The sequence below is a fragment of the Notamacropus eugenii genome, chromosome 1 (genome assembly GCF_028372415.1).
Source record: "Notamacropus eugenii isolate mMacEug1 chromosome 1, mMacEug1.pri_v2, whole genome shotgun sequence".
Taxonomy (NCBI): domain Eukaryota; kingdom Metazoa; phylum Chordata; class Mammalia; order Diprotodontia; family Macropodidae; genus Notamacropus; species Notamacropus eugenii.
In genome coordinates this window covers 179527677-179552164 of record NC_092872.1, presented here as the reverse complement: position 1 = coordinate 179552164, position 24488 = coordinate 179527677, and the positions used below count along the sequence as shown (strand labels likewise).

At 35.3% G+C, this 24488-nt stretch overlaps 1 protein-coding gene across 14 annotated transcripts in view; it reads right to left on the bottom strand.

Moving 5' to 3' along the window:
• BTRC (beta-transducin repeat containing E3 ubiquitin protein ligase) overlaps positions 1-24488 on the bottom strand; it is a 207955-nt gene that overhangs the window by 82420 nt on the left and 101047 nt on the right. For 9 of the 14 annotated variants that reach the window (XM_072620440.1, XM_072620475.1, XM_072620469.1 and 6 more), the window contains 2 exons: positions 19880-19957; positions 10215-10304 (listed from right to left, as the gene is read on the bottom strand). In XM_072620440.1, coding sequence (XP_072476541.1) covers positions 10215-10304; positions 19880-19957 — 168 coding nt within the window. The remainder of the gene's footprint in view (positions 1-10214; positions 10305-19879; positions 19958-24488) is intronic. The other 5 variants (XM_072620515.1, XM_072620505.1, XM_072620496.1 and 2 more) reach the window with 1 other exon arrangement.

Below are 24488 nucleotides of genomic sequence, written 5' to 3'. Positions count from 1 at the left end.
AGGTCTAAGGAGGTTTAGCAATGTATATTTAAAAATAAAAGACCACGTTTGAGCTAAGGAGTTTTTTTGGACAGGAACGGAAAGGGTTCCCCCAGAATGCTAGCTTTGCCAAAGGCAATGGGAAAGGAATTGTAATCCCAAATAATTCTTTAATGCTAACTATTCTGAAGGAATCCATAACAGTTACCATCATGCACAACTCATCTTCTAACATAGCTGATATTTTATATACAGAACAATGGAGAAAAGAGAGTAGTCAAAATCAAACCTTAAAGAACTGAAGACCAAGTTTACAAGATGGGTAATTATTATATGCTAAGCAGTTAAAGTCAAATAATGGAAATCCTGGGCAGATAACGCTGAAGCTTCATACTGAAAATACAGTACAATATTCAAGAAGGGGAAACAGAATTAAATTGCTTATGTTCTATGGCAAAGACACAGGAAACATGCTGAGAATAGGTCCTTCTTAGTGTGGGGTCAAATACTAAGTTTAAGGAAAATATACAGGGTCTCCAACACTTTTCTTTTTCTTTGTGGGTGATGGCAAAAGTGGGGGAAATGATTATAAATCAGTCTGAAGGTGGATGAATAATGAAATAGACAATCATCAAATTAGTTGTATTCTTTCAAACATGTCTCAAAACCAAAAATCAATGAGGAAGGAAAAGAAAATTTTCTTAGAAGAGAAGAATGTGGAATCATCTTAATGGGATTTGAGTAGCACTCTTAAGCCACATTCTAAGGTACTTATGGTGAATTTATGGGTGAAAATTCTTCTAAGGCTAAACCTAACAGATGAAATCTGGAAGGAAGGGCTCTTAAGATGGCTATGTAACTATAGCTCAGTTGGGGAATAAAAAGGAGTTATGGAGTTACACAGTCAATTGGATATGCTTCCAGGAATGGCTTGACCTAATTATTATAAACTTCAAAAGGTACCCCTCATAAAGACACACCTTTTAACACTGCAGTTGAGAAGTAAGTCTCACTGGGAGAAGAGTCCATAACAGTGGGAACAAACATAGGTAGGATAAATGAATCAAGTGGAACTCTAGCATCATTGAAAAAAGAAAAAGATCACTTCAGTCATGTGAAAACCTGATATAGAAGAAAAGTTATTAAAGTCTAAATCTCATGTACCCTATGAGATCAAGTTACTGTTACCAAGAATAAAATTTTACTTGTTCACTAATACTGAAAAATTCAAAAAGAGAGCTCAGGTTTCACCAACTTTGTAGGAGATTTATTTATTGCCAGAGAGTTCACATGCATTGAGCTTCTGAAATTGACAGATAATGAGTTGAATATGCTTATCTCTATAAATATCCATTAAAAGCTGAAAAAGCAGTCTATGAATTATAAAGAATTAAATCTGTAATTCAAATTTAGGCATGTAAAAGAAGTAGTAAGCAAAACATTAAGCAGACTAACTTTTTTTGTGTGCGTGCTATGTACAGTTATGCCTTAAGAACAAAAAGATAGTATTTGATACTACTAATAATAGTAATATTTTAAAGAGAGCATTACTTCTCATTATGATGTGAATCCTAAAACACTGGAACAGACTAAGGAAGTATTTCCAAGAAGAGCTCACTGTGGCCCACAGAATTTGGGCTTCAGCTCTGACATCATTCCAGGAACAATAATAACTAGGAATGGGCTGTTTGGCTAGGGGGCAGTGAAGTACCTGCTATTCAACTGAGCCTTCCCATGGAACAGAAATATTGTAGATTTAGTCTCTGTAATTTACTATCTTAAGAGATACAAGATTGAACATGATTCCACAACTTCCTTTGATAGCAACTACTATTAGGAAAGTCCTATAACTAACTTGGGTAGTTCTTATTACCCCCTTTTGTCCTCAGTAGAGACAGGCTTCATCAGGGCATTACTCTTTACATACTAACATTCTTATCATTTACTTGCCTTCATTTGATGATTATAGGCACACAAGAGAAAGAAACCCCGCCATTTGGTCTCTTTTGTATATCTATGCTTTGTTACTTTACATAACACAACTAATACTACTGTGTGTTAAATGTTACTTGAAGCATTTAGTTTAATATGTAGAAGAGCATTAAGATCACAGCTCAACAGCATTCCACAGTAAAGGCCTGCCAATGGTATGCTGTTCACAGTGGTAATCTTGGATTTAGACATTTTGACCACTAATATTGTGTTAAAGGAATTGGGTTCTTAAATTATATTGCTGCTTTAAGTAATAATTTTCAATATTAGAAAGATCATTAAATGAGCAATAAATGGGTTAAGCAGGCATTTATTTTTAAAAACTATAGTGTATTTAAAAAAATCTTCCTATAAATACATATATGATTTTATATTGCAATATTTACTTTATATCAAACAATAAAAATATCAAATACCTTGTCATTCAGTACTGGAAAATCAGAAAATTAGTAGATGGAGAAGAAAAACAGCTTTCAAATAAAAATAAAAGGAACTCAACTAAAATATTTTATAGCTTGGTAACTAAATTCTACTTCTGTTATAACAACTAGAAGCAGGAGCACCCATGTACAAAGCTGAAGCACTCAGATATCACCTAAATGAGAACAGCATTGGTGGCTGCTGAAAAGGGAAAAAACAAAACAAAACAAAAACCAGCAGGTTTGTCAGAACTTAATTTATTGCCTTTCTTCTGATTGTTAAAGGAGTAAAACATTAAATTGAAAGTACAAACCAAAACGGTTTTGATGGTATTCAAAACATTCCTAATTGAAACTCCCAAGGAAAGAACTGATTAGCAGTGGCCATCTATGGGATATTAAATTAGAGAGTAAGCAGCATTTCTTGAAAGTCTGTAAACAGATTTAGAATGAAGACACACTGCTTACATACAAGGGGCACAGAAAAGATAATTTAAAACCTATGGATTTTTTTCCCCTTTTCCTTTTCAGAAACTGTGTCTGGTATTGTGCAGCTGTGCTGCTGCCTTCATCACTCCCTCTGTCTCCAGTCTTGCTAATTAAAAGGTTGATCACAGAACAATGCTCTTCTCATTAATTTCAGTGTTCCGATTGGGCAAGATCCCCGCTTACCCCACCTGATCTTTTCACACTACTGAAGTTAATGTGACAGGAGCCCGAAGATGGATTACCTGCTGCCATATTGCCCATCGCCTCCAATCAGGAGCTATCTGTGTAAACTGATTGTTCTAATTTGCTCTCATTATTTTTACAATATCAGGAGAAAATAACGCACACAGCTCACTGTCAAAGCCATGAAAATCAGCCATTAGTTAAACCCAGACACTGAGTGGCTTTATTAGGGGCACTGCAGTTTATTGATGTAGCTTGAGTCAAACAAGGCATTTGTTCCAACAGAAAAAAATGGTTATGCTGAAAGTAAATATTTATTGTAATAATACAGCAACAACAGGATGTTTGAAGTATCCTGCTCTTATCTTAGAAGCTTGGCTTTTGACACAAAATTAACAGCAATGGAGGACAGTTAGGCACCAGAAAACACAGAACATGTAATGTGCACTCAATAGCTGAAAATCTAGCCTATTAACCTTAAATCTACGAGCATTTGTACCTCTTAGATCTCATATAAATGAACCCTATTCTGTGATTAGGAAAATTAATCAATCAATAAAAATGATTTTATTTTGTGCTTTGCACAGTGTAGGAGCACAGTAAATAATTGCTGGATTGAATTTTGCTCTAAACACCACACTTTCTCCAAACAGTACAATATGGTTCAGGAACAAAAATTGTTTGTGTGGTGATAACTCAGGTACTACTTCACACTAACAAAGTCTTAATTTTTCCATTATATTTTCAACAAGGATAACTACAAGCTTTGTTACTAATCTTATATTCTAGAGAAACAAAAGATAGTGAAAAGCAGACTAACCAAACTACAGACTGGACTTCAATGCTCTCAGCAATAGATTATTTAAAACAGAAAGCAAAATAGAGTTGACAGGCTTGAAATTTTGGTAAGAATTTTTTACAAAATTTGTCTCCCCACTTCAATCCCCAAACATCAAGGCATACTAAAGAAAATATTTTTTTCATGCTGTGATATAAAAGCTAATACTCATAATGAAAAAAATAGTTAAGTCCAAATTTCTACACATGCCTATGAGCATTTTGCTACTAGACTTGTCAAGATGTTTACTAAGTTGTTGAACGAATGTTGCCAAAATAGCAATTTTTTTTTCCATTTTGGGAGGGGAGCAGAGGAGGAGTAAAGGGGATACAATGAATAGAAAAGGTCTCCTTTAAAAAAAACCCAAAAGGTATTTAAAGGATTTTCCACTCTTCTAACTTGGTATCGGGAGGAAGTGTGGCTTCCTCTCATTTGTTTTCTACATAAAGGGCAAGGGCACCCTTCTTGGCTGTTCCCCTTTTAATGGCCACTTTTCTTTTTCTGAGAAATGTGTGCCATGCTTTTCTCCTTAAAATTCCTGCACTAAAAGACTGCACCATACTGCACTCTGCAAAACGTGCTGATGGCGCCAATTACAAGCCCCCAGCCGAACGCTCCAGCCCCCACCATTCGGGTAGATTTATGCGGGCTCTTGCCGACGTTATTACAAGTCAGAGTTTATTGGGAAATTGTTACATTATGCGGAGTGTCTAACAAATTGCTTATGCTGCTATAATTGGATTACAACAGCCGCTTGCTCCCACCGGTAAGATTAGGCAAGTAGGACTCCTGCCGATCTCTGAGCGTTAGCAGTAATTTTATTTGCCTTGCCTCTCTCTTTCCTAACAACATGCCTCTCTCCCTGCCAGCTGTCTGCTGAAAAGGCACAGGCTTGTTCCTTGGCCCTAACAATGCAATTACAGCCCCGCAGATCGCACTGTTTGTGCATTAAGTACAGAGCCAAAACGAGGCGAATTGATCGTTTGACTTTTGGAAGAGCCATGTGATCTCTCCGTGCGGGTGATCCAACATGCATCAATGAGCAATGCTGCAGTAAATTCTTGATGAAGAACCTTCCTGTTTCAGCCCCTTCTCTTTACCTCTCCTTTTTTCTCTGAGGAAGATATTGAGATCCATCATATGCTAATCTAGATCAATCCACATACAGGCTTGATCTTATTAGCTTCTTGGTTAGATTTAAATCTGGACTGGTTTTAGCATCTTCAGGTATTTCAATCAGATATGCCAGTAGTTCCTCACTCATCAAAGCACTGCTGCTACTAAAAAGGTTCACAAAGAGTTCATTTCAAAGTACTGAAAGTTGTAGATTTTGTCAAATAAAACTGCCTTTGAATGCCTCTGTCCATATTCCCAAGCAATCAGTACTGAGATTGGAGTTCTTTTTTCTGCAGAATTGTTCTGCTGGAGGATCAGCAATGATGCTGGCCAGTATGGCAACAAGAAGAATCAATACAGCTGGACTTGGGGCACTGAGGCCGCCAGACTGATCGCTGCTCTAGGCAAAGTTTTTAACATCTTTCACTGACAGCTTTCAGCTTCTTGTTTCTTTTTTGTTTTATGTTTAACAATGAGTGCTAGTAGCTGAGAAAGTCACTCGGATTCGAGGGTACCACTCCTATAGCCTTTAGGGTTTGGTATACTCCTCGGTTTGAGACAGACCTCTAACCAATTCTGCCATTTTCAGCATTTTCCCAAACAATAAATATAGTCTATGGCTGGATTTCCTCAATGACACATACAAGAATGCATTGATGTTTTTTCATTTTTGTATGCTATTATTCCTAGTGATACTATCCATCCATCCATTCAATTTATTCAACACATTAAATATCAACTTGTGCACAGCACTTTGTTAACTGCTGGAGATAATACAAAGTTTAGCTAAGATATGATCCCTGTCATCAGATATGCTATATGGTACCAACAGAGTTGTATTATACATAGGTATAGGTGGACATATATGTACATCTATTCTTACTTAGAATGAGTGTGCATACAAACTCATGACTACTAGAGAAGAGTCCTTGGTTGAATTATCAATTCAATGCCGAAGTCACAACCTCTGTGCCAGTTTTCTCATTAGCAAAAGAAGCTAACAACACATTAACTTTATGCAATTCAAAAGGCATTAAAAATGGCTTTTCTAAAGTTTCATTCATGCTTTTTTACAATACTGAAAAGTGATAGCTAAGAGTCATTAAAATCCAGAGTATTTTAGAAAAGGGACATTCAACATGATATGATTAAATCCTATTACGTTAACAACAAAGCTAACATTTAAACCTGTTAGTGTCTATGTGCAGAAAGGCCCACCTGACATACTACTTGTGGAAAAGCAGATTAAAGAAGCCTGTTAACATGTAGTTTAAAACTCAAAAGAAACTCTGAACAGCTGAAATGCCTTATAAATAGCTCAGACCCAGAGGAAGTGCAAACGTCTGCATTGTGAATTGTAGATCTTAATTACCGACAATGGCTGGTACAGCAAGTAGCACGAAAAAAAGTGAAACAGTTGCACTGTTCATGGTTGGCAATAATTCTTCAGGAAAATATTTACTATCAATCAGTTATGAGAAAAGGGACTCTGTGCTCGTAAAACAGCACGTTGCTTCTCATACCAGGACCATTTTGCTTCAGCATAATCTGAATTTAAACAGCTTGTTTCCTGCGGATATAATTTTGGAAATAAATAAAACAAGTCTTCTATCAAAATCTGGAGTGAGTGGAAAGGAACATCACATTTTTCTGTCTCAGTCAGTTGCAAACAGATTATCAGACTAAGAAAAAAAACCGCTTACAAACCATTGCTGAAGGTTTATCTCAAACTCATAAAGAGGCAAAGAATTCTGTACTGAGGCCAGAAATCCAGGCAAGACATGTGACAGCTAAATTCAATATGCTTTGTATATATATGTTTAGGTAGAGTAAGGCAAAGTCAGAAACCAAAATTTTCAGCAATATTTTGCTGAAACTGCTTAAACGACAATTTTAACAAAGAAATTTGTAGTTTTCATTTTTCTTTACTAATAAAAAAAATCATGAAGGTTGACACACTAGTCATACTACAATTATGGATTTTAAAGACTAAGGTGACAGTCAATAATGGCCACCTAATTAAAGCCACAATAATTTTATCACTCATCTCATGTACCAAAATAAACACTGCCTTTATGAACTATAATGCTATAATTAGTAAGAGGGAAAGGTTTTGTAGCAAATAAAAGAATTTCAATATCCTCAAATCCAATTGGGAGCAAAATGATACCAATAAAACTAAGTCTGCCCCCTTCCTGAGTTTTAAATCTTTTTTTAGGTTACCTTCACCATCTTTAATACCAAAGATATCATTGTTAGTTTGAAGTGACATTTATAATCCTCAGCTTCTGTTTTCTTCATATTCTAACTAGATAAGAAGACTCTTTTCAAAGGTTGATTGGAAGGTTAAGATGTTGTTAGTAAAGTAACCTTAGATGCAGCATTCTATAACTTCAGAGAGATATAATAGTACTGTTGCTAAAGGCACATTAATGGTAGATTCTGCAGTGAAACAAATTTGTAGCTTCTATATACATTACACACAAAAAAAGAAGGCCAAAGTATTCAACAAAGGCTTTGAGCCACGTTTAACGCAACAATGTTGTTCACATCACAGCTGAACCGCCCTGTACTAGTTTTTGTGATAAAAATTGCTAACACTAAGATACTGAAAGTGTTGTATGGGGAACTGATGGAAGAAAGTAAAGATAACAAAGTAAAATAGCTTAAGAAACATATTTAAGGCACATTGGAGCACAATTTGAATCAATATTAGTATCTAACCAAGTACACAACAGCAGAGACATCAATGGCAGCAGATCTTATGACAAAATAGCAGCAAACTAGAAAATAGTGTCTGTATACATCCTACAAGGGGGTGGGAAAGCATCTTTTGTTCAAAGATTATGCTATTAATAATGTAAATAGAATTAATAACACTGACTTCAGCTTCATCTATTCTACACTAGCTCTTCCAAAGGAACGTGAGATAACCTGCAAATAAAATGAGGAAATATTTTCAATATTCCTGTACTCTTTGAACTCTTTGTAAAGAAGAAGTTGGTTTTAACCATATACATTTGCTTGCCAAGGAACATTCAGGCATTGGTTAAAAAGGGAACAATGAACTAGAATAGATGTTCAGGGCCAAGAGGAGGTACAAGTAAGTTAGATAAGCACCAATAGGAAAAGGTTAAGAGGTATAGTCGGAAGATGTCTTATGGGATCCAGAGAAAATATATTGGAACTAGTATAACTCTACTGAATTAACATCTAGTCAACAGTAAGAACTACATTTAAACTTGAACGTTTAATGGAAGTACCAAATGGAATCTATGGCAGGATAAGATTAAAATGGGCAAGAAAGATATGAGAAGGTCACCATCTGGGAGTGAGTCAGAAAGCTGAGCATCAATGAGAAAACTTATTTCTACACCCAAGAGCTTAACAGAAATTATGCCATTGTACCAGATGCCAAAATATTTCTAACCATGCACCACTGAAGGAGAGGGTGGGAAAAAAACCACACTATACAGACACACACCAACATAACTAGCTAGCTTGGAGATCCTGGCTTACAAAGTATGGAGTAAACAAAAGGAACAGATGCTCACTTGGCCGGCTCTCAATAAAACTCATTAAAATTGTCACCCTGTCCTTGGATCTGTGCTCATGCTAAGATTTTACCTTGTTTAGCCAGAAGTCACCCACTTGTGATGAGACCCTAAGTGCAACATAATCTAGAAATTAAAAACAAAATCCTCCTCAAACATAGCAACATACAATCAAATGGAGCAGGGAGTATGGAATGGGGTGTTACAGAATACAATTTTTTAGTTCTAAATAACTGATTTTAAGTAAAGTATTTATAATTTATAAAAGTCATACATGTCACACATTTTAAAAGAAATCATTCAGACACCTTGATATTTGAGAGATCTAACTGGTGAACCTTTAGGAAAGTTCCCTGACATTTTCCTTAAGCAGTCTTTTAATTGCTAATCTGAATATAAATACTGGATCTTCATTTGGCAAGCCTGCCCACAGGCTTCTGGATAATTTGAAGAAATAATATTGGTAAAAACAAACAAAATATCTCTGCCTTTGGATTTTGAAGCATAAGACTACAACTACATGACATCAGTTCTATTTCTAATAATAACAGTAATTCAGCTGAGGGCCTGGATATAAAATACAATAAAGTAGTTAAAGTTACAAGTGTTGTAACAGCAATAGATCCCTAAATGGCTATAAAGGCAATAATTTTACAGAAACTCCATATTAAAAAGTCAGCTAAACAAACAAAAATACTAAAATATTGTTTCAATTTCTAAAAGAGATACTTGAATTTACTTAACTTTGGAATATCCAACATAACCAAATTCAGGTCAAACAGCTAGCTAAAGCAAGCTCATGAACTGAAATGGATCACAGTGTAAACCTGAGTAGTAATAGACAGAAAAACCTCAACTCTTTAAAGCTTGTATCTAAGGATCACCTCAGTGTCTATTCCATGGACAGCTCAGCTCATACATATATACTTCAGAGCACAGGCTTTTAAAGTACAATTAAGGCAGATAGGAAGAAACTGCAATAAGAAAGTTAGAGTAAATGAATTTTAACATAGGATGAGAATAGCTGGTTTCAATATAGCAAATAGATTCATGTAGAATTTAGAAAAACTATCACGTATGACATAACTATTCTAAATTACACAGTAGAAAGCAGTAGCTTATATGCATGGTTAAACATGCTTGTCTACACAGACCCAAAGCATCAAATACAATGTTCTTTCAGCAGGTGCTCAACAAATAGTAATAGGTAGTGGGGTAATGATTAATAATTTCTTCTCTCAGGTTTCATTTTCCCTGTAAACATATGTTTAACTTATTCATGTATTAAAACCTTAAATTAATTGGTAAAATGACAGTATATGGTATTTTACCCACTTTGGTTACATCTTAATTTTGTGATTATTGAGAACTGCTATCCAGGCAACAAATGAGAGTTCATCTGAAACAAATCTTGACATAAAACCCTTGCAACATATTCCACTGCAATTGAAGCAATGGAAAACCCAATTTCTTGTACCTAACTTGCTGTAACTCATCATATAACAATATGACAAAGAAATAACATTCAGTTGTATCATTTCTAAAATAGGCAACCCTAAAGTAACTTTTGTTTACAGTCATACTGGATGATAAAAATTCTCCTGGATAGCAATTGGCATACTATTGATTCTCAATATTACTTACTTTGGCCACACAATTTTCAGTCTTCATAGCAGTACTTGCTAGACATACGGTTTCTTGGTTTAAGCAGAGTCTGGCACAGCTATTGTAAGTCTGCGAAAAGATTTTTTTAGAAAAAGCTTCAATACAGAAACACAACTCACCTTATAAATCTTCACATTTTGGTACAAGGGAAATAATTCCATAATTCTGCCTTTACTTTATGGCCCCACATACAATGAACCAATACTTGTACCTGTAAACCACAATTATTAGTCAGACTCAAGAATTAATGGGGGTATATGGTGAAGACCTATTTTTTTGAAAGCTTCAGAGGAAACTGCCAAACATCCCACTTTGATGAAGTTGTGAGCTCAACGACATGGGTTATTTATCCAACTATATCTCAAGTCATCCACGCATTTTCATCCTGGGCAACTCTGGTCCATGATGATATTCTGCAAACCCCTCCAATTCGAGATCTATGATCCTATAATCCTCCAAAATGGTCCATCGAACATAGTGAAAAATTTCCTCTAAAGGTGGCATCACATGGATACAAATGGAGAATATGAGTTGTCCATTGATTATCCCTAAATCAGTCTGTTTCTTTTTTCTGGTAATATATCTCTTTGATGATATATATTTTGTATTGCTTCTCCTTCACATCCATCCTTCACTAGTAAAGAGGCAGCATGGTTCAGTAGAAAAGGTACCAGCTCTGGAATTAGAGGACCTGAGTTTGAATTACACCTCTGAAGTTTATTATCTGTGTGACTTTGGGCAAATCACTTAACCTCATTGAGCCTTAGTTTCCCCATATGTAAAATAAGGTTTGCAGGATGGACTCTGAGGTCCCTTCTAGTTCTATATCTATAGCTCTAAGGTAAAATTTTGCAGACCAGAGAGGTGAAATTCAACCTCAAAATTCCATTAGATTAAAATGTAACCGCAACCACTTAACAAAATAAAAATACAACATGGATAATGCTAATTTGTGGTTTTCTAAGTCAATATGCAGCCCAAAGGGATCACATTCTGAGTTTGATACTATTTTTGTAGCCTATGCATGCCCACCATGGGCTCTTCCGTTGCCCTCTGGAGGACCAAAAACTTTTAATTTTTCAGAGACTCTGATAGTCCAAGATATTCAACATTAGAATGTGATGAGTAAAGAATTCGATTCTGAGAGCAAAGCAATTCTATAGAAGCTCTCCTACTGCACAGTATCCCTTATGTTTATGTCAAAATCATACAAGATTTCTTGAAAGATTTGACAAACAACTTTGTTTGACAATTATTATCAATTGAGGCATAAAATTAGAGGGACATATTCTTGCCAAAGGTATCTGGTGCCATCTTGGAGACTGCTCATCATAGAATCTAATGAAGAAGGATTCCTTATAGATAGTGAGGTCCTCCAAATATTCCTCTTTGCAGATGTGATTTTGCTGATGGTTTACTGTAGCGTTCCTAAGTAAGGAAGGTCTATAACCACTCAAGAATTCAATTTAACTAGACAAAGAGGAGAAACCAAGAGGATGAAGAATGCATATAGTCTAGACTAAGATATAAATCTGAATGCTCATGAAGTTTATTTATCAGACTATAGCTCTTAGCTAGACATTGCAAGTGGACGATGAACAGGAACCTGAATTGAATAGGAAGAGAGTAGGTCGAATTGCCTCTGGGAAATTAAGCAGTGCTTTTAATAACCTGAAGCTTCTCCACAAAACAAAGAACCATCTTTTAAATTCTTCCATTAATCTGGAATCTCTAAGTTTAAAAAAATTCTAATTCACAATCTTTTCTTTGGGTTTACATTAAAAAAAGAACAACTTCTAACCTGGACAGATGAACAAACTGTTGATTTCTATCTAAGGGCAGTGTGGTACGGTAGAAGAACATCAGACAGGGACTTGGGAGAAACCTGCAGATGGAGCCCCTTCCTACCACTGACTGCATGATCATGGTACAGTTATAATAGCCCCTCTATATCTTAGTTTCTTCATCTTGGCATTGATAATGCCAATAGTACCTACTTTTCAGGGTTGATGAAGGGATCAAATGAGATACTGTGTGTAAAGTGCTTTGCAAGCCTTAAAATGTTATATAAATGCCACTTGTTATTATTATTTCATCTCCTTTAAAATCCAAGGCCTAAAATGAGGAAGAAGTAAGCTTATGGTTCAGGAAAACAAGAGAGAACATTTCTAACAAACTTAAATATTACTACTCCTGAGAAAAAGACAAATAAACAGGTCATGAAATCTTACAAGTGATAATATGATATATGTTAAGCTTCCAATTCTGTTAGAAAAGGACAGGATCCAGTTTAAGATAGGGAAAAGAAAATAATTTGATAGGTTAATTTTAGTCCTTAATGAATATGTCGGTATATTAAAATCAGCAGTTAAACATGACTGGTGTTGTTATACAGGATATATATCATAACTGCAGTATGGCAAATGAAGATGAAACATTAATACCATGAGGCAAGTTTGCACATTAGTTACTAAAACTCTGGTCAATGCCAGAACAGTTCTATTGTATCTGAAGATGATGAGAATGATACAATTATTTTTGCGTTTAAAATAATGCTAGACAGAAACGAAGAAATTCAGATAACTCGTCTTATAGGTCACATTAAGGTTGAGTGGACTTTTTCTTTTACATTAATTCATTCTTTCAGGAATTAGTTAAGGAAAGCTCTTGGGAAGAGAGAAGATATGTAGCTATTTTTACTAAGCCATCATTATCAAGTTTATTTTCGGTTTAGCCAAGTTAATATTTTCTGAATTTACTCACCTAAGATATCAATCCAATTGTTTTATTAAGCATATAATTTTAAATATAGTTACTGCATAATAAATATTTTAAAAGTTCTAACAGTGCATTTGAACACTTATGTTTTGTGCTCAGGGTTCAATATTTCTTTTGCAACTGTTCACACAACAAACGTTTACCGCACCATAAAAAATACAAGCCGCAAAGATCCCTGGATTATTTTAAGGCATCTGAGAGGTCATTAACACTTTGTAAAGAACTGAAATTGAAACTCAAGTCTTAGCCAGTAGAAAGTTGTTAAAGGCTATTTTGTTTTCCTCCAAAACTGTGACTTTTTGGAAAGGAAACACTGCAGTCTGAACACTGGACAGAATGAGGATTCCTTTCTTTTGCATGTGGAGGCTTTACCAAAGTGAAGCTAGCAGCAAATTACTTGACTATTTTATCCCTATTTGTTCCTTCTGTAAAATGGGGTGTACTGCTCCTATCTGTTCATAAGAATCAATGAATTAAAAACTTGCTGGAAGCCCTTTGATCTCAGTAAAGAAAAGGAGGTAAATTCAATGTCTTACTACTACAACAACACTTCCAGGGTAGAACGCAAATCAGTCAATACTCAAAATAGCCACAGGCGAGAAAGGTTTCTGCACTATTGCAGTGTTTGAAAAGGTGGCATCATTTCTAAACCAGAGGCAGAGAATTCTGCGTTGGAGTGCTTTAATAAGGTTTTATATTGCATATAAAGCATGCAAGCATAAACCGGTGAGATGCCTGCTTGCTGAAAACTACCTTCTCTGTGAAAGCAGGCTGTAATTCTGAACAAGTTTTCAATTTTCCCACTGCTGCTAGGGTAAAACATTTTAAAGAGTTTAATTTTTTACAATGGATTCAATGACATAGGATTATCTAACAAAGTAATGGCTAATCAATAGAAGGTTTAGTTGTCAGGTGAAACATATAACACACTAAAAGGGATTGATTGCCAGACTTCTCCTTATTTACTAGAAGGTATATATTTAAAATGACACAAACTTGTTACTAGGCTGCATTCTTTTAACCTTGCAAAGAGCTGCTTCAGAAGTCTATTCAGCAACCCTACAGCAAAACAAGATACAGTATAATGAAAATGGGTGAGAGATAGGGGTGGGGGAACCTTACAGTCAGGAGCAAGAATGTGACGTAGAAAAAGTAAGTGCACAAGGCTACATCTTAGTTAAGCAAGAACTGGTCTTTAAAAATACCACACAGATGCTACCAAATCTGGTTCGGTAAATGCAGAGCTATAGTTGATGTCATTCTGTATTGCTTTTAGAGTAAGTTCTTTTAGAACTTGTGCAGCTAGGCACAACAGTCTTTAAAAAAAAATGTTGTGTCCAGATTAAATGCTGAATATAAAACAGAATTAGGTCCATATGGATTTTGACAAGCATAAATGCTATTTCCTATATAATTTATACACAGTAGCTCAAGCTTCTGTATGAAAATATACTTTTTATGGTCATTGCAACCCAGGAGTTCAATAATATTTTTCCCTACTAAGTCTGTGATTACACAATTTATCAAAGAATGGTTACAATGAAATAAAAATAAAACAAAAATACCAACCCCCTATATAGTCTTCCTTCCTCCAAGTAATTTTAAGAAAGCTGGTTATTAAATTGTTTCTTTTGAAGAGTTTTTGTAGCTAGGCATAAATTGCCAGCCATGTTTGTTTTTTTTTTTTAAGTTATTAGACTCTGAAGAATACAGCAGAAGCGGGAAGTTACATAAAGAAATCACTTCATCAGACTTGGGAAGATCATCACTTTTGTCTCACTTAGGAGACCTGCATTAATTACCTTTAAGGTCTTTTACATGGACTATTTAAAACAAATGCAATTTATTTATTTATTTCAAATGAGGTGCTTCTGCCAAAGTATTAAATAATGTCTACAAATACAAAAGCATTTTTATAAATAGGTAATTAAAATAGATGACTAAAATTAAGTCAAGCTGCAAAACATTACCCAGAATGCACTATGGGTTTTTTTAATAAACATTTCAGGGATTTTTTTCCCTCTATCAGAAGTCCAATACACTCTAGGAAAAAACCCTCGCAAGTTTTTAAAGAAAAAAAAATATAATGAAATAATGCCAAAATCCAAACTAAAGTATTTACAGGAGAGTCCCTTAAGCATAGTTTGTCATATTGCAATTACACCTTGCTTAGTGCCAAGCCAAAGTCCTTAATATTACCACTAGAGGGAGAAAGTGCTTTAACACAAGGCCATGGTAGACAGGATAGGGAATGGGTTTTTCTTGAGCAATTATCATAACAAAGCTCCCTTGGCTGTGTGTACCTTCTAATTACTCAACACAATTAAAATGACTAACCTAAAACAAATAGGAAAAGAATCTTCCAGCCTGATATCAAAGACTTCATTAAATTCTTGGAGTTTTTTCATCAATCAAATCAGAAAGAAGGGAATGCTATCATATCCAAGCACTACAGCTATTAAATGAAGTAAATGCTGCTAGAATTTTTTTTTAAGGAAGAACTGGATTTCCTGCAAAAAAAAAGAAATGTCGTGGTATTTACCCATCTGGATGCTGCTTGAAAACAAATTGTCCTCCAAAGAGCAGAAATACAGTATGTTTTCTTTCAGTTCACTGGCTTACGAATTTGACTTTTTTTGTTGTTGTTTTGTTAATACACACTATAATGTCATTGTGTGTGCTGGTGATGTGCTGCTTTTCCCTTTTACTCATCCAACTGTGTAAAGGAGCTATGCCCACTGCACTGCCATGCTTACACTAGGCTATTTAAACTCATGTAACTTGCTTGTTGCTGCTTCCGTGGAGTCATTGCAAGGCACTGATTACTTGGAACAAGCCAGGATTTAAAATTTTTAATGAGGGTGGGGGGAAAAGAGCGGGGAAAACAACTACTTGCTGTTTCTAAGAGGTTTAAATCCTTCCTTTTATAGGGTCCTGTCATTAACAGAAGATGACAACCAAGTCATTTTTCTTTCTGCTGACAATTGTGACATTTTTCCAGCAGCGTGCAAGGTGTTGAAAACCTGGCAGCTGTTACCTCCTGGGATGAAGCTACTTTTTTACCCTCCCTTGACAGTTTAACTCAGTGGGTCAGCACCTTTAAAGACTGCAAAGTATCCTTGAAGAGGATGGAGGCTTGAATTACTGCTCCCTCCCTAATCAATGTAAACCCTCACTGCAGGTGAACTCTCCATCTATAGAGGTGCACGGGGGAGGAAAATGTAATGCCCTGAGCCAGATGGTTTTTATCTTGTTTTTAAAGAATAAAGGAACTAGCTAACAAGGGGGACAGCTACTTTGTTAGCATCTTGGCCTCTCTCATGGCTTTGCATCCCCGGGGTTCCAGCCATACAAGAGAAAGAATACAGAAAAACGTAAACACTTAAAGAAATATAACTAGAGGGCTGGCATCATGCTGCTTTCAAAGAGTTTAGAGAACTCTGATGAATGCTTTATTTATCACTGCCCACGTTCTCAGGATGGTAAGTGGACACATACACAAAGGGCAGGGGGAGTGGAGGAAGGATTAGACAGCGGTCACAATTTACTCAATTACAGAGAAAGGCTGGGCTGACAGATCTTATTAGCACTAATACAGAAGCAAAGGAAGAACTAGTATATTTTAAGATCATATTTTCATAATGCAACTTGTACTTTAATATATCTTCCCCAGACTTTTCCCCTGCTTATATACAGGATAGAAAACTAAGAAAGCAGTAAATACATTTTCTTAACTTGACACCTTAGAGGGAAAAAAGTAGAAAGAAAACTTTGGCCACTTCAGATGTCAGTCAAATTGTAATTCATATTTTTAGAATCAAAAGGAAAGCTAAAGTTTATAAAAGTGAAAGGATATTAACTTTCCACTAAAAGGGTATGTTTTTTCTTTTTCCCTTATTCCCTGCTGTTAGAAATGAAACAAGAAATCAAGCAGACAAAATGCCTTGACTGGATAAAAAAGGCAGTAGTGTCTCTGGGCTACTACTTTGAGTATTCAAATACTTAAGCTAATACTGTCACAGTGGTAATGGCCTTTTCTCAAGGATCTTAAAAGATTTCAAATAATCTTTGAAAACTGTAAGTTTAGTTTAAAATGGTACTAAGTTGATTACAGTGCAACTATGCTCAGATATTGCAAAAGGGAAAGAAAACTTCCTTAAAATATGAAAGAACAGGTTCTTGAAATTCTATCAGAATGCTCTAGATCAACAATACCAAGTTAGGGGCCTGACCTGAAGTACAGCTTACATAGTACTAGCCCACAATGCACCTTTGACACATCTTTCCCCAACAGAGCCTGTCTGTTGAACAAACCAGTAACAGCAAATGGCACTTCATTATTACTCCATTCAAAAGAGGGAAGGGGGAGTTTAAACAATCCACACTATGCCTTATCTTTAAAAACAAAACAAAACAAACCCCACAAAATTGGGGTAATCAAGTTCAGGGCAGTCCTGGACAGCTGCCCTGTGACCTGCTTATGTTGACCCCTGCTATTCATCACTCATCCCTAAGATTGGAAGGGCATGCTCCTAGGGAGTGACCACCACAATAGACAGCTACAAGCCAACAGTAATCTGGTTGGAGCAAAAAACCAGATGGCACTGCAATAAATTTACAAATCTACATTCATGGGGCTGTTAAAACACCCAGGAGCTAAAAGGCTCAGAGAGCCCCAGGAGGATCTCTTACTTTCCTGTTTCTAAAGGCCATTTCTCTTTCAGAGAACACTGAGTTCATGCTCTTCATAAAGAGAATAGAGATAAAAACCCTTGACAAAGGAGGGAGGAGGGAAAGGCGTCATGACCTAATTAATCTCTAGTGCTTGGATCTTGACACTGAGTGATAGGTATTAGAAAAGTCATTTGGAAAGAGGGTGGGCAAGGAAGTTGTAGAATTAAATGGGGGGAGGAGGGAAAAACTGCTAAAAAAAGTACAGAAAAAAATTCAATCCCTTTCAAATACTGCATACAACACAACTTGCAACTGTAAAATAATTCAATAACTCATGCATTTATTTTTTAAATGAATCAGATTAGTCCCATGTGTGACCTGCTGGTCCATCTGTATGTGCTGGACTTAATGGGCACGATTTTCTCTTTTGCTTCAGTTTGAAGTCTGAGAGAGATAAATTTAGTTTAATTTTCAACAGATCAGCCTATCCATTTTCCAAATGGACCATCTGGACCAGCCTATTAAAATTAATTTATAACTTTGCAGAGTGAAAATTCGTTTGTTAGCTTAAATAAAGTTGCCAAAACTTTTTTTCTCATGTCATTGTTAACTGACAGTTGTTTCTGTATAATAGTTACAGTGTTCCCACCTCTAATTTTATCTAACTCAATAAAGTACTTCTATTCAGATCTATAGGTTAGACAGCTTTTCACCTTCAAGTCATCAAGATACAATCTAACTATCTCAAAATTACTGATACTTAGTTAAAACAAACAACACTCTTCAAAATTACTACTAAAATTAACCAACTCCAAAATGGCAATTTGTTTACAAAATGGATCTCAGTACTTATTGAAAAAGAATTTAAATATACAGTAGATAAAAAATATAGATATGACTTTAAGTATATATTCCTGAAATTAACAGTATATATATATGTATGTTTGTATCTATATATTGATATTGTATTGTAATACAATTGATATGTAAACCAGAGCCCAGAATAGAATACCTGACAGAATACCATGACACCATATAAATTGAAATTGCTCTTTCTGAGGATAATATAATTTGTTTATCAAACCTGACAGACTCAAAATGAAACTAACCTCTTTTTAGTTACAAATGGTATTTTTTCGCCTCTCAATTTGTGAGAGAGAGAGAGAGAGAGAGAGACAGACAGACAGACAGACAGACAGACAGAAAGACTCGGAGAGACAGAGACATATAGAGACAGATTGAAAAAGAGGGACATTCAAGAGAGTTGGCTATTGATGCCCTTTGGTCATTGTTGGTCTCCTTGAAAACCATCTTCAGTTGAAGTGTTATATAATGAAAATGAGGTTGACCACCCAGGTGGGTAGCAATCTAAGTTAAAATCACAGAAACTTGCTTTTGGAAGCAATCTATTTGCGTATTCACTTGGTACCAAGGCAAGATGGTACAAAACAGTAGTAACAGAGAGAAAAGCATTTCTTTCCACCCTAGGGATGTTCTCATGATCATGCTGATTTTTTCTGCTGTTTTCAGAATTTCTTATTTCTGTAAAAAAAAAAAAAAAAAGGCACCACAAAATTAAACTTTCACAGGTCAAATGTGCATGCCTTTGAAACAAACTGGAAAAGATATGGAGAATCAATGACTTCCCAACACATATATACAACTTAATTTTGTCTTTTTTCATCTCTGTCTCTGTCTGTCTGTCTCTGTTCTGTCTGTCTGGGAAAAATAAGATGGAGAGAAGAAAAGCACCCATAAGTAAAAAGAAGTTACCTTCCACTTTAGGTCTGTCAGGATTGATAAATTATATAAATGACTTTTCTTTATAATTAAGCCAAATATTGACTATGCCCAAGAAAAAAAATCAAGTTTTTTTCCTCCACAAGGAATCTGACTTTCATTATGATTTCATTATATGGAAGAAATTGACTGTCTTGTACTTGTTCACCACAGATATTGTTAAGTAATTTTTTTAAAAGGCTAGGGAAAATATTAAATGTATATGTATTTATATGTATTTATATAAGCACACAGCCAATCTAAGTTCTAAGTGCTCACTCCAGAGCAGATAATGGAAAGTTGAGGATTGTTGTATGTTTTGTTTTGCTATTGGAATGTATGTATATGTGTGTGTGTGTGTGTGTGTGCGCGCATGTGTGTGTGTGTATTTAAAGTTTGACTGAATTTCATACCTGTCTAAGTGAATTCTTCTCTGGTATTATCTTCCTAGGGGGCTCGTCATTACTACAGTCTTCTCTCTCTGAGGAATTCTGTGAAAGAAAGTAAGCTTTAATTCAGTTCTTATCATCTCCAACATTATTCTGTGGGAGGAAACTGAATAACAACAACTATCATTCTTCAAGCTAAAATATTATGTATCTGTGTGCTTAATTATTTGTATGTATATATACATACATATATACACACATACAATCCAATACATGCAGGAATATACACACGCATTATTAAAAACACAAGTACATGTTGTGGGGTGGTTTTTTTTGGGGGGGTGCTTCACAAATGTTTTAGGCACTGTACAGTGACTAATACATATTATAGGTCAAACTTATCTCCCTCTAAAGCAGCGGGTGCTAGAAGCAAATTGGTACAAGTCTAAGTCCATTTGAGGACCATGATCAAAATATTCTCTATTATTCCATTTCAAATGAGTGATTTTCAACTATGCTAAATGATAAGTATGGTTTTTTTTTTTAAAAAAAGTCACTGGCAATTTTAAGAGTTGGCTTTATATATTTTTCTAAATCTGAGTCTCAACAGAGCAGGGATTAGGGAGAAGCAAAAGAGGAAACCAGCTAATTAGACACTGGTGGTGAGGGTACTTCTGAGTATTATTTTTAGAAGGGGTACTTTTAAATATTTTTAATACATATTTTTCTTGTAAGAAAATTTAGTTTTCCATGGCATAGAGGTATTTATTTTGTGAAAAGTCAAGTCTTCAGTGTCAAGACCCCTGTGTTATAAGCAAGGTTCAATGCCTCCAGAGAATAGTAACTCACCAGAGGAGCAATTTTCAATCATTAGCCAAATCATACTGATGCCTTGTTCTGGCTCTTCTGGGCCCTCAAAACTGGGTCTACTTTCTTAGCTCTTTTCCCTATCTTTCCTAGAGGACTTATGCCAGAAAGCCAATATTAATTACATAATTAATTCATTAATTCAAATATGAATAGGATTGATTTATAAAAACTGTTGGCCTCTGTCATTACCAAATAAAAGACATAAGAAAGGGATTTTCATATACTTAGGAAAAAAAACATAGCTAAATAAAATTTCCTTTAAAGCAAAGTTCATAAGTAACAACTGTAATACTAAGTTATTCAGGCTAAGTAAGTTTTGTAAACTAGAAAACAGGTAAAATTCCAGCAATTTTAGCATCTACATTTATAACACTAAAATTTGAACTATTCTTGTTTTGAGATAGCATCATTTGTTCAATTCTAACTGGAAACTATTTTGTTTCTAGAATTGAAAACCAGTTGTAATTGTTAAGTCACTATGAAAGTTTTCATATAAGTTTCAAATCAAGCATCTGTCCTTATTCTATAGCAGAGATTCTTAACATTTTTTGTCACAGACCCCTTCTCAGAATATTGTTTTGAAATACATAAAATAAAATACATGGGATCATAAAAGAAGCCACATGCATTGAAATAGTTATTAAAATATTTTTAATAACAAGGTCACGTATCCTAAGTTAAGAGCCCTTATTTGAAGAGTATTTGAGTCCTTAAGGTTGATATAAATTGGACTACATTGGACATGGTTCTCTACAATAACTCTAGAGATCCATTGCTCCTTTCGGAAGATACAAAAACTCCTATACCTTACATGAAGGTTAATTTTGTGATATCTAAAATTTATGATGTCCTCAATAAGATGATGGCTCTTAAAAATGTCAGAATTAGAAAGAGAAAAACCACATATTATCATAAGCATTGGAAAGAAAACCAAGAACTTTTGAGATTTTTGTTTTTCTCCATATCAAGTGATGGAATGATTAGGGACTACTTTTAAAAGGGTAATAAAGATTGCTTATTGCTTGTAGAGTGCTAAATGATAAAACTTCCCACAAGTTATAGGAGTGTGTACAAAAGGAAAAGTCAAGTTCAGATGTATATCATTTATGAACACATCTTTGAAAAGAATATGCAGTTTAATTTTTAAAAAATCTAGTAAACTAACCTATACGATAAACATTTTTGCTAATTTCTGTAACATTTAATTTATTAGCAATTATTTCCAAATCCACAAGCTGTTCTACTATCATTTTTGATGAGATAATTCAAACCTGGTTGAATGAATACCAAGTCTCTTGTAATTACAAATTGATCAAGTTTCAGTGTATCGAATACTGTAAAATCCTGTTATAACAAATGGAAATGGCAAGATATTTTGTTTTTAAGGAAATTCAGTTATAATAAAAACATAGTTAAAAAGCTATAGGTGCTCATGATAAAAAAAAATTTGTGCCAAGCTTCTCTACAACTATGTGAAAAGCAGCATTCTGAATCAAACAGGAAGAAGTGGGAGATGTTACAAACAGACACACACACACACACACACACACAACTATTTTCTCCTCCAAATTTCTAACATTTTGTACACTGTGTTGTTAGGTTTTGGTGGGTAGGAATTAGTTCCTGTCAAGAAAGACTGGAAGATAACCGAGGTATAAAAGGTAACAAGAGAACAGAAAAACTGAAGGGATAACTCAACTAATCCCCCCTACCAGCAATACAAAGAACATACAAGTACTTTTTGTATAAAGAATAACAATAAAAAGGGGTCAGAGAAAATGAAGTTAGAGTAAATTATTTATAATCAAACACTTTTCCTATGGGTCAACCAACAATACACAAAAATTACTCGAAAAACAATGATTTGTAATGCTATTTGACATGATAAGATTTTATTCCTGTATTTTATAGTGGGCCAAACTTGGCTATTTCTAAGTCAAAATGCCAAAAGGATACAAAAGTTGACAGCTCATTTTATGGCACTTCACCCAAATAATTATGCTATTTTATCTTACTTCAGTGAAACTGGGACAGCCTTCTGGAATGGCTCTGGACTCTTCCCACTCTCACCCCTCCCCTTCCCCATTTTCTGGTGGCAACAAAGCAATGCAGACATAAAAGCTGAAAAGTCAAAAATTGCACTTTATGACAGAAAACCAGTCAATTCCTCCCCAAGAAGGAAAGGAGTCCTCAAATAAGTTTGCTAATGTCTCCATTACCAAAAGAAGGCCAGGCTTCTCACACAAAAGCAGAGAAATGTATGGAAATTAGAGGGCACTGAAGAAAAAAGAAACAAAAAAAGTGGAAAAAATAAGAAAGAAAAGAGAGATGGAAATCTGTAATGGTGGCAATTATTAGTTGCAATGGTTGAGGTAAGCAGTAGATACTCTGATAGCAGAGGAAAAATAAGCCAGTGATGAAAAGAGAAAAGACAGACTAGCTTTGCAATTTGGGAGGGCAAACAACAACTTGCAGAGAAGTACTGTAGTCTTTGAAGGGATGGGACATCTCTTAGTGTATGTGGAACACACATATCACCTATATTTCAATACCACTAACCCTGAAATACATAGACCATTTTTCACATATTTGCATGCACCAAAAAGCCACCCATAATTGATCTTGAAGACATCAACTACCCATAAAAAGTCACCTGAACCTCATCTAAAAAGCCACACCTTCAATGTTTCCATGTATCCCTCTGAAAATATGCCAACTAAAACATTTCAGTTAATTTATAGGAGATGTGAGGGAAAACAAAGGATCTGTCTTTTATTTGCACCTATGGCACATCAAAGTAACTGATTTTTGAATGATAACCCTGAGGTCAAGAAAAGACTACATTATACTCTATTTAGGAAGGCAAGTATATACATCGTGCATTTTAGAAAGATTTCGATATAAGAATAAAATTCAAAAATTTTAGAATTAAGGTGAAGTAAAAACCTCTATAGTAAACTATACTAGAGGAGTTTTATGGGAATTCTAAAATGATAGCTTACTTCAGTAATTTAAATATCTGGTTTCCCTAGTGCGAATACTCTCCCCACTGGGGGGCAGCTAGGTGGTGCAGTGGATAGAGCACTAGTGCAGGAGTCAGGAGGACCTGAGTTCAAATTTCACCTTAGACACTTGACACCCACTAGCTGTGTGTGACCTTGGGCAAGTCACTGAACCCCAACTGACTCATCCTGGGTCTTCTCTAGTCATCCTGATGAATATCTGGTCACTGGATTCAGATGGCTCTGGAGGAGAAGTGAGGCTGGTGACCTGCACAGCTCTCCCTCACTCAAAAAAAAACCCAAACCAAAACACCGCCCCCCCCCCCCCCAAAAAACAACAAAGTCAAGTGCAAGTCATGTCATCATTTCTCTGATGGCATGGTCTTTGGCAATGAAGGACGAACACACGCTCTCTCCACTGATGCAGATCACACACAGTTCTTCAACTTAAGAGACGGTGCTACAAGAACTGTATGTGAAGTAAAGATAAAAGGCATCAGTAAAATGTAATTAAAAGAAGATTACCTGTGGCTGAAAAATCCTACAGCCAACAGTGATTAGCTACTCTGACCTTAACTAGCCTGTTCTCAGAAGAGAGACAGAAAGCCATCATCAGGCCCATTCTCAAAGCTTTTCCAGCTTGGTTCAACTTGCCAGAACTTGTACTCTCATATTAGAAACCAGGGTCACCTCCAAATTATATTTGAGATATCAAGGTAACTAACATTTTAGGACTTAAGCACAGTTAAAAAGTTTCTGGA